The sequence below is a fragment of the Chiloscyllium plagiosum genome, chromosome 21, assembly GCF_004010195.1.
Source record: "Chiloscyllium plagiosum isolate BGI_BamShark_2017 chromosome 21, ASM401019v2, whole genome shotgun sequence".
Taxonomy (NCBI): Eukaryota; Metazoa; Chordata; class Chondrichthyes; order Orectolobiformes; family Hemiscylliidae; genus Chiloscyllium; species Chiloscyllium plagiosum.
The window spans coordinates 45,146,456-45,158,066 of record NC_057730.1 but is presented as its reverse complement, the minus strand read 5'-3'; the positions used below and the strand labels follow the sequence as shown (position 1 = coordinate 45,158,066).

Sequence of the window (11,611 nt, the reverse complement as noted above, 5' to 3'; positions counted from 1 at the left end):
ATATCTGGAGACTGTTTTGGAATATCAGGAGCTCCATGAGGTCTCAAAACATAAAGTTTGACAACTCCTATTGAGGAAATGCTGGACTGCAGTTTATTGCTTACAACAAATACATAGAGTATTGTGTGCAGTTCTGGAATTCACATTCTAGGAGGGATGTTTTTCACTGGAGAGGATGCAGAGAAGATTTACCAGCAACGTTCCCTAGGCTGGAGAGTTTTAATTATGAAGCAAGATTGGACAGACTGGGGTTGCTTTCCTTGGAGCATAGAATACTGATGGGCCGTGGGGGAGACACGATTTGAGATATATAAACTTATGAGGGATATAGGCAGTGTTGATAGGAAGAAACATTTCCCCATAGTGGAGGGATCAATGAGCAGGGGCTATGGGTTTAAGGAAGGCGCGGTGGGTTTAGAGGAGATGTGAGGGTGGTGGGAATCTGGAATTCATTGCTTGGGAGAGGTAAAAACCCTCAATACATTCACAAAGTATTTTGATGTGCATTTGTGATGCCAATACAAACAGGACTGTTATTCAAGTGGTGGAAAATGGGATGAGAATTATCAGGTAGTTGATTGGCACAGACTTGACAAGCTGTAGGACTTTTCTTTCAGTACTGTTGACCCCTATGATGCCAGATCCCATAGAGATGTGGTAATGGATGTTATAGGATCTGTACTAGTAAAGGGAAAAATGTTAGGCAAAAGATTTTCTTTAAGTTGACACTGTCTCTTTGATGGTCAGTTTTTCTTTGTCGGAATTGAATTGGAGGCTCACCTGGATGAAATCCTACTACCAGACTAGGCCGGGCAGCACGTCCTGGCTCCACCATCGTCTCCCAGTACACATGGTACAGCCCCTTCCAGCCGCTCAGATACACCCGCCTCCTGCCAGCGTAGCTCTCCAAGGGAGGCCAGAGAGTTGGCCCTGCCACAACCTCGGGCCCAATCATGACCACCTCGATGCCATCGTTGTGTGGAAACATACGAGTCAGCTCATCATAATCCGTACGCCTGGCATTAAGGGTCTCTGTGTGAGAGGCACCAACAATGTGAATGGTGATGGGCCTCTCACAGGGGTCAATGCCAAAACGGTGCAGGGCGAATCCAATCGTAACCGGCCTTGCCAGAAAGTCAGTGGTCACCCGTTTGATGGATGCTCGTAGCTCCTCATCTTCAGGCTGTGGCTTTCCAGCATTTTCCCACAATATCTTCATGTGCTTACAATTCAGAATGGTGCTTAGTTTGCTATCCAGGTCTTCTTGCATTAAGAACCACGCATCCCAACCGTTTACCTCCGACACAGCTTGCGTCCAGTTTAGACTTGGAAAAGGAATGTCACCTGAGTAGTAAATAACATTGAACAATGTGTGATCACCTGGTTTCAACATTTAAAGGCCCCCCTCACCATACAGAAGGGGGTCCCTCAGGGTTTTAACAAATGTTGATAAAGAGGAACCAAAAACGGAAAATGCTGGTGAAACTCAGCAGGTCTGATAGCACCTGGCGGGAGAAAGCAGAGTTAACATCTCGGATTAGAACTGATAGTAGCGAGGAAAATGTGGTATTTTACACTGGAGACACAGTAGAGGGTGAAGGGAGGAGGTTAGTAGATAGGTGGAGACAGAGCTGAGAGAGAGAGAGATATGAAAGGGGTAAGCCGATGAAAGGATTATTGATAGTAGGCCAGGACAGAGGAGCAGCTGAAATAGTGAGAATGGGAGCTGAGAGTAGGGGGTGGGCCATTTCGAATGAGGAACATGAGCAAACAGGTCAAGATGGGACTACTTTTTTCAAAAGGTAAACATGATTTGCTCTCCCAGTCTCAGAAATCCATCTTCTCCCAATAGGGCAGGCCACTGATCTCAAACCTATGCTGCTCTGCAGATGTGTGGACTCTCCCTCTCCTCCCCCCCATCCACCCAACACTTTTCAATTATCCAATATCCCTTTTGAAAGTTACTAATAAAATCTGCTTCCAGCACAGCTTCAGGCACTGCAATCTAGCCCAGAGCAACTCACTCACTGTGCTAAAACAAGCATCTCTTTGTCTTCCATCCGGGTTCTAGAATTTGTTCTAGAATTTTCTGAGGCAAGTGGAATAGAAAGTTCTACCTTCTTAAATAATGGAACATAGACAGACATTAAAGCCACAATCACAGACTGATTGATGTGTTGAAAAGGATTAGTGTTGTTGCCAACAATATTCAGACCATGCTGAAACTGAACTCCCAATACCTGTGAACACGAGCCACTCAATCAGTCGATCAGTCGCCGCCCACTTTAATTTCTTGCATAACTTCTTGTGCACTGGCCAGCTTGCTCGTTGACAGTCTGTCCTGCAGTAATAAACATTCTGACATCTGCAATTCCAAACAGGCATCATTGGCAATTTTCCCTTGACTTTGCCCTATTCTAAATTTTCTTGCTCCCACAATAAACTAACCGCTTGGTGCAATACAGGTCGTTTTGTGAATTCGGGATAATGCGATGGATGAATTGGGCACACCATTTCTAAAGTGCGAACTTTTAGAGTGAGTGTTGGCTGTAACACGATTACATCGCCAACACTTTAAGCGCTGTTTCCAAAGCCCGATTTTTCTACAACATGGGGTTGTGCAAGAACACAACCATCGCGTTATAAAAGAACTATCTGTATTACTTCGATAGAACTGATTTCCTCTGCTCTTTTGGAAATTTACTCCATTCCCACTCCTCTGGATCTTTGCAAAGGATTTTCCATTCTCCCGTTCCATTCCCCTTGGTGCTAATTGGTGTGGGCACTTACAGTCTACTGGTGGATGGCAAGACTGTGCCCATTGTCGATGTAGGTGTCTTCTTCCACAAGTAAATGGGTGATGGCTACTTTAAGGAACTGAGTTCATTGTCCAGCTAAAGCAATAAAAATGAATGCGAACTTTTAGAGTGAGTGTTGGCTGTAACACGATTACATCGCCAACACTTTAAGCGCTGTTTCCAAAGCGCAATTTTTCTACAACACGGGGTTGTGCAAGAACACAACCATTGCGTTATAGAAGAACTATCTGTATTACTTCGATAGAACTGATTTCCTCTGCTCTTTTGAAAATTTACTCCATTCCCACTCCTCTGAATCTTTCCAAAGGATTTTCCATTCTCCCGTTCCTTTCCCCTTGGTGCTAATTGGTGTGGGCACTAACAGTCTACTGGTGATGGCAAGACTGTGCCCATTGTCGATGTAGGTGTCTTCTTCCACAAGTAAATGGGTGTTGGCTACTTTAAGGAACTGAGTTCATTGTCCAGCTAAAGCAATAAAAATGAATTACAGTAGCATGATGTAAACAGGTCATCATTTCTGGTCTATTTCTGTCTTCCATAGATACTGCCAAACCTGTTAAGATTGCTCACAATTCCTGTTTTAATATTCTGCCATTTTCCCTATCGCATTCGACATGGGAGATACACCTACATGACCATCACAACCTGAGGTGTGACAGGACCTCACAGCCACTGGCCCAGAGGTACGGGCGTTACCACCAAACCACCGGGCCTTGTGGAATCATTTATATCATTTCCTTGGGATTCCATTCATTAGAATGGGGGGGCTCCCCTCAGAACTTCACGATCTAAATGGTAAATGATTGTTCTGTTGAGTAAACGCAAAAATTCAGAATCAATGGTTTTCTTTCAAGTATTTTGTTACGATTCACCTATTACCACTGGGTGAAAGAGAGAGAAGTAAATATCAGTCAGTCCATGTAATATTACTTCAATAGAACTAATTTTTAAATTCATTTACAGGATGGGGGTGTCACTGGCTAGGCCAGCATTTATTGCCCATCCCTAATTGCCCAGAGAGCTGTTAAGAGTCAGCCAAATTGCTATGAATCTGAAGTCATATGTAGGCCAGACCAGGTAAGGATGGCAGATTTCTTTCCCTAAAGGGCATTAGTAAACCAGATAAGTTTTTCCAACAATCGGCAACGGCTTCATGTCATCATGAGACTCTTAATTCCAAACTTTTTTTGTTAAATTCAAATTCCACCATCTACCATGACGGGAATTCAAACCCAGTTTCCCAGAACATTACCTGGGACTCTGGGTTAATTGTCGAGCAATAGGCCATCACCTCCCTCTTCCCCAACCCACTTAGAAGGATATTTCATTTCTAATCCTCTCCTTCCAAAGGATCCTTCAGTTGCTCTAAATTAGCCAACTAGCTGATTCCAATTTCAAGGGCAGTGCCTCTTTCTCAGCGTCTTCCTGAGATTGGAAAGGGACTGATCTTGGGACAGAATCCACAAGTCGGATCCACAGTGGAATAGCCTGAGCCACTCGACAGGATTCATCTCTCACTAATTTGCTGTCACCTACCTTTTGCAGCGTCGCAGAACCCTGGGATCTGCCAGAGCTTCCGGAAGCTTCTTGCACTCTGCGCAGAATTTAAATGTGTCCTCCATCTTCTGAAACATCTCCCGGTAAGTACGGATTCCAAAATCCGATGCATATTTCCTTCCCTCCAACGCAGCTCTGTACCGACAGCATGTCAATAACATTTAAAAATCGAAACTTCCCACCATCCATTTCACAAAAGCAATCCAAAAACCAAATCCAGGAATTGTAAATACTTGGTTTTCCACAAAATAATTTTCAATTTTAATTGGAGAGCAAATAAAACGTTGTCATTTTTTATACAGAGTTCCTGTTACCAACATTGACTAGAATAGCAAAGCTGAAATCGCTAAATGTGAAACACGATCATCAAAACTAAATTATAATCTATATCAGCACTTGTTGGATAAACACCAGCTGGAACACCAGGCAATCTCCCTTACCCACTTTCAAATCATATTGTGGAATGTTTTACCCTCAACTGAGAGGGCAGGTGATGGCAAGGCCCAGAATTTATTATCTATCCCTAATTACCCTTGAGAAGGTTGTGGTGAGCCACTCACTTGAACTGCTGCAGTTGTGTGGTGTAGTACACATGTAGTGCTATTCGGGAGGGAGTTCCAGGATTTTAACCCAGCAATAGTGAAGAAGCAGTGATACATTTCCAAGTCAGGATGGTTTCTGGCTCGAAGGGGAACTTGCAGATGGTGGTGTTCCCATGTATCTGCTGCCCTTGTTCTTCACAATAGATGTGGTTCCAGTTTCGGAAGGTGGTGTTGAAGGAATCTTAGCTAGTGGAAAGTGCAATCTGTATTTCCCGAATGGGAGGAGACCTGAAAAGTGGGTTATCCCAGGGCACACTCTTAACTTTCCTAGTAACAAAGTCAATAGGTTAAGTAAGACTTTAACAATTCAAATATGAAACTAATCTATCATGGTTCTACAGTTTAATGTTTGAATTGATCTGTGTTTGATCATGTTAGTCTGTTGACTGATCTATGTTCACTGTACTTGATTGATTCATGTAAAGTGTAGCTTCCAGAGAAAGACAGGAGAGCCAGAGCAGTGTCCAGTTATTTAGAAATCCTGTGATTGCTGAGCTTTTTTAAAGCACTATAAATTAACTTGCTGTAGGCTTAGAACTATATATTCTATATGTTCAGAGGTAAATCAGATACTCAAAATCTAAAAGAAATCAGTGAATAAACTACAATAATTGAAGTGCCATATTAAGATAGAAACCGGAATTATGTTGAGTAAATTGAAAGTGTATCTGAAACAAATCTACTGTGCTATTTAAAGGGAAAGAACAGCCAAGGGAAAGTTAATGCACATGAGAAAATATTTTATTAAAAACTCAATGTAATATTTTACCAAACATAAAAGTTAAAGGGGGGAATGTTCACCTGTAATCATCATAACTTTCCATATTCAGTTTTGAAAGGATAACTTTGGACAGGCCTGGGACATTGTAATCCATAGCAGCAAACCCAAGTGAATCTGTGTAGACTCCTGCAGCACTCGGAGCATCAGTCACCTTCCTTGAAGATTTTTTGACCTTAGATTGCGACATGGTGCCAGTCTTAATGAGTCTGGGAGACACACACAGGTTAAAATTAATCGAGTTAAATATATTTCTTTCATTAAACCTTTGGTCACCTGGACTAATGTCTACTTATCTGTCTTTGCATCAAATTTGTACAATTGCTCGTGTGCCTGAGAAGGTTTAATCTCCTTAAAGACACCGCATAAATATTGTCATGAATATGTCTTGGAACTTTGTGTCTTCTTGACTCAGTTCTTAGTGAGCACTGAAAGGAAAAACATCCCCAGTTTCTCACAACATTAGCATTTCCCTCAGAAAAACTGTGCAGTGCTCCCTCAGTATTACACTGGACTATCAGTCTTGATTTTTGCGCTTGGGTCAATAAATCTGGAATTAAAGATGAATTGCATTGTTGAGATTTCCAACTATGATGGTATATTAACATTCGTTCATAAATGTTAAAGCTTGACCATCCTTTGAGATGTCAAGTGTAGCAAGACTAATCAGAAACAACTTAAAACTACTGATCTGTGAGAAATCTTTAGTAAAGTAACAATTCCCATATGAAATTAGAATCTTTGCAGAGTGAAGGAGGATCATTAAAAGGGATTTGGAATAAATCTTGGATTATCCCAGAGAAAAATAAGCATAATTAACTACTAATGTTACAAATGGACCCTGGGTGAGGATCCATATGGTATGATAATTCTGGATGGGATGTCTCAATTAATGAGGATGACCTGTCTCCCCTTGCTTTCTCAACCCTCTCCCACAGTTGGTTGTTAGTTTAAACAAAAGGATCCTTTATCTTTAACCAAGCCAAATATACTAACATATGAACATGATCCATTTTAACCAGCATTCACAAACTAAAGAGTAAATTTATTTGCTACTAAAAGGTAAAAAAAAAAATGTCACTCACACACACACACACACACACAAACACACACACACACACGTCTATAATTAATAGATTGAGGCAAAAGTAGATGCTGGAAACCAGAGTTTACATCAGAGTGGTGCTGGAAAAGCAAAGCAGATCAGGCAGCATCCAAGGAGCAGGAAAATCGACGTTTTGGGCAAAAGCCCTTCATCAGGAATGAAGAAGTTGAGTGATATTGTATATGGGTCTGATACAGAGAACAGACTGAAGTTCCAATGATGATGTCATGTGGATTTGCCAACAGACCGGCCTGGCCTGGATCATGAAGGAGAGAGGCCTTCTAGTCCTCCTCAAATTCTCTGTAGCAATGTCTCTAATATCACTGTAACCTGGACCATGCAACAAGCTACACCTAGTTAAATACAAGGGAGTCTTCTAGTCAGAGCAGAAAGTGGTTTCCACTGCCATGTGACCAAGGCAGCTCTGTAAATCCTCACACTTACAAAGAATGCTTCCTTCCTAAAGCAATTGAGTTGACTTGGCCACACAACACAGTGAGCTGTGTGTGGATTTGATTTGACTGTACAATACGGTGTGATGTGCATGGATTTGATTTGATTGGTTGTACAACGCAGTGAGCAGAGATGTGAGATCCTCAGAAACAATTTCATCAGCTATTCTTGGAGCCAAGTCAGTGACAGGGGAGATTTCAGAACACTACAGAAGAAAACCTTGTGACGATTTGCAACAAGAAAGAGTAGTGATGATCAGTAAAAATATTTCAGACTTTACACCGAACACTTTGCAAGAAGAAAATGAGCAGCTCCCTGGAGAAGGTGAATGAATAATTCCAAAGCTGTAAGGTGGTGATCGTGGGAGTATTCCCAGGTCAGAGTTCAATGGTGGACAAACAGACAACAGAGAGTTCATGTATCTATCTGCAAATCACGAGTGGTCAGAGGAAGCTTTAAATACTATAGCAATCCAGGCTAAAAGTGAGAAGTTAAAGAATTTCTTCTAACTCTGATCAAACCTCTCAATAATATATTTGCAACAAGTCAGTTGTTTCATTGTCACCAACACTAATACTAGCTTTAAATTTCAGGTTTATGTCACGAACAAAAGTGAAATTCTGCAGCTGGTTTGGTTGGATGTGATAGTGTCTCTGGATTCGATCTCTGGATTACTAGTCCAATAACATTGACTAAAAACAGTAGCAGTGCAGTTAACAAGCTAATGTGAAATGTTGATTTAAAGTTTGTCTGTTAATACTTTGTTCACCACAGCTGTACAAACAAACAGCGACCACCACAGGGAGAAGCCTGACTGGACAGAGACCCCCACCCCAGAGAGAAGCCTGACTGGACAGAGACCCCCACCCCACCCCCCACCACAGGGAGAAGCCTGACTGGACAGAGACCCCCCACCCCCCACCACAGAGAGAAGCCTGACTGGCCACAGGAGCTAATCCCACAAAGCAAGTACTTCATAAACGTGGAACATACATCAAGAAATGTTCTGAAAAAGTCATATCAGACTGAAAAGATCAATTCTGCTGCTCTCTTCACAGATGCTGCCAAACCTGCTGAGTTTCTCCAGCATGTCCTGTGTTTGTTTCAGATTTCCAGCGTCCAAAGTATTTTGCTTTTATTCGAATACTCTCCATTGTTACGGTATGGGAATTAGCGGGACACAGACAGAAGAGAAGTGCAGCTTGCCTCGTGTCTGTATTCTTACTCTGGTGGGATGTTTGTTATTTCACACATTTATACAACCTTACCTTATCTATCACCTAGCCTCCAAACCTTTGGTTCCTACCCATTCACAAATCATTTACAACTCTGGGGACTGATTTCACTGAGTCAGTGTAGTAACGTGAGCAGAATTTCACCTTGCACAGATGGCAACACTCCATTTTAGGGTCAATGTCCTCACTATGTCCTCTTAGGAAATTGCACATTCCTGACACCTTACAGCACAACCCAGGCAATAATCACTGATACCTTTCAAACAGAACCCCAACTCAAGGAATGTCTCCAGCTATTCCATTTTAAGTAGCATCGGATATCAATTTATAAAAACTCCTCAGCTGTCCTGATACTTAACTGTGAGTGTAATTTGAACCAGTTTTAAATGTATCGAAAGGATTAAGAAAAATATCCATTTATTCCCAGGTGTGCTGTTTGCTTCATTTATCTACTGAGGTAGACGACAGGGCGTGTGATGAATTGTTTCTCTTGTACTTGTGCTGTCAGCCAGCTTTCTGTGAAAATGTTAATTTTTAGGGAACCTACGGTTTGTTTGGATCTTAGGATTTGCTATATTTGACTGCTGCAAAACATTAGTTACATTCAATACCACCTAGCAATACGGGTGGAATATACATTAAGAAAAGTTCTGAAAAAGTCACATCAGACTCAGTAGGTCATACAGGACAACTCAGGGGACACTGAAGAGAAATTTGGCGTTGACAAGCATGAGACTAGAGGCAGTTGTGTGTGTGAGACAGAGAGAGACAGAGAGAGAATAGAAGGAGATTCTTGATGAAGGGCTCTTGCCTGAAACACATCGATTCTCCTGCTCCACGGATGCTGCCTGACCTGCTGTGCTTTTCCAGCACCACACTCTCAACCAAGATTCTATGTTAGGCAGGGCTATCATTAGCTGTACTGCTAAAAGCAACTGAACTACGTGGTTTTTGTTCACTTGGGGCTCAGGGAAGTCTTACAGCAATTAAATAACTGTGTATAACGAGGGCTTAGTGAAGTTCTGGGAGCTGTGGAACATCTGTGTGTGACTAATAGCTTAATGCAGCAGAGAGGTGTGGTTGAAAGGTCAGAAACAATGAGTGCTTGGTGCAGCTGAGCCAGCTTCAAGCTCAGGAGAAACTAAAAGTCCAGGAGCAACATTAGTTGCTTGTGAAAAGCTGGAGTGAAACGTGCCAGTTAATCCTGGAATGGTGTTTCAAAGGATCCAGTGCAGCATCATTTCAGCAAAGGAATATCAACCCCAGATCATGAACAGTAACTGAGGCAGTTTCTAAAGGAGTTTCAAAACCAGATTGTCAAAACTGGATAAGTTTAATTTCATTGTAAAGTTTTAACTAAATTTGGTGCATTTACTATTTGTTATATCCTGTGGGATGTTCAACCTGTTAAGAGAAAGTGGGCACTGCAGATGCTGGAGATCAGAGTCGAAAAATGTGGTGCTGGAAAAGCACAGCCAGTCAGGCAGCATCCGATAAGCAAGAGAGTCATGTTTCGAGAATAAACCCTTCATCAGGACTGATGAGGAGCTCATGTTCAACCTGTTACCTATATTTGCCTCATGGTAATTCAGAATATTAGTATATAGTTCATACCCAACTGCACAGTTTAAAACTTCTTTGTCAATAATCTTTGCACATTTAAGTTTTATTTGTAATAAGCTAAATATTCTTTGGTTGACAAAAGAAAACTAAATTGTTTCTAATAATTGACCAGATAGAAGCTAGAAGTGGCCATGTCACTGCAATCGTTTAAAAGTAAAATGTGTTATGACCAGTGGAGGAGTGAGACTAGGAAAGAATCAGTGTATCTCTCCAAACTTGATCATAACAGACTTCAAGTGTTTCACTGCTAAAGCATTTTGAAGTGTTGTAATGTAGGGAACACACTGCCAATTTATGCTCAGCAAGCTGCCTTAAACAGCAACAAGATAAATAACTTATTTGCCCTTTCCCAACAATGTTAGTCAGGACACTAACAGACAACCCTTTTTTCTTCTGGTTGGCATAGTGCCATGGATGTTTAAACCCGCCTAAGGGGCAGACAACTCAACGTCTCACCTGAAAGATGGCCCTCCAACAGTGAAACGCACCCTCAAAACTGCACAGGAGTGTGGCAGCCTAACTTTTGTGGCCTCAAATCCCCGGCATTGAATCCACAATCTTCTGGTTCAGAGGCTAGAGTTCTACCCCCGAGATACAACTGGTCAAACACAAAGCATTATGAGCTTAGCATTCTGATACTGACCTAAATAACAATTGATGGAAAATCTTTACATGTCAGTCAGATAACACTATTCCAAGCATACTTCGAGATGTTGGATTGCTTTTGATGCTGCTAAATATTTTCCTGATTCAATAATATTTGGCAGGAGCTCCATATGTTTTGTCAACACAGTAAAGTCATGTTGGTGCTGAGGTCTGGAGACTGTTCAAAATTGAGTGATCCCAGATTTGTTACAGAGTAGCGTCTTCCATTCCAGCCCTTTGTTCCTCTGTTGAAGACAGTTGATCCACAGACCCTCTACTGAGAATTTCGGCAGTATTCTACATTGTGTACATTCATTCAGCATGAAGGTGGGATGGCTTGCTTGTGCTGTCATTGTTTAAAAAGGAAGGTCGAGAAATAGACACTCAGCATCTGTGTCTTGGGTTCTCTCTGACAGACCAACATTTAATTATTGAAGCAGCTAATGTGACTCCCTTTTTGCAGATACACACAAAATGTAGCATCCACTCTTTCAGTTGTTTTAAATGCTTTGTTCATTCACATCCAAGGATTTCAGCAAGTGGGATTGAAGGATTGAGGGGACAGTGCGACAGAGGGATTGGGAACTTCAGGAACGGAAGGAGGAAAAAGGGAACATTGGGAATGGAAGGATTGGGAACGTCAGGGAGAGGGAAGGGAACACGGGACTTAAAGGGATTAGGAATGTTAGGGAGTGGGAGGCAGTGGGAATACCAGAGAGTGGAAGGCGTTGAGAATGCCAGGGGGAGGGACGGAGTGGGAATGTCAGGGAGAGGGAGGGATTGAGAACATAGGG

The 11,611-nt window shown here is 42.0% G+C and overlaps 1 protein-coding gene across 3 annotated transcripts in view; it reads right to left on the bottom strand.

Moving 5' to 3' along the window:
• The window catches only part of LOC122560401 (putative protein MSS51 homolog, mitochondrial), a 32,749-nt gene that overhangs the window by 19,651 nt on the left and 1,487 nt on the right, over positions 1-11,611 (bottom strand). The window contains exons 2-6 of one of the 3 annotated variants that reach the window (XM_043711037.1): positions 10,629-10,770; positions 5,780-5,965; positions 4,356-4,511; positions 2,241-2,365; positions 781-1,344 (exon numbers count right to left, since the gene is read on the bottom strand). In XM_043711037.1, the coding sequence (XP_043566972.1) occupies positions 781-1,344; positions 2,241-2,365; positions 4,356-4,511; positions 5,780-5,946 (1,012 nt within the window). In that variant the 5' untranslated portion in view covers positions 5,947-5,965; positions 10,629-10,770. The remainder of the gene's footprint in view (positions 1-780; positions 1,345-2,240; positions 2,366-4,355; positions 4,512-5,779; positions 5,966-10,628; positions 10,771-11,611) is intronic. The other 2 variants (XM_043711036.1, XM_043711038.1) reach the window with 2 other exon arrangements.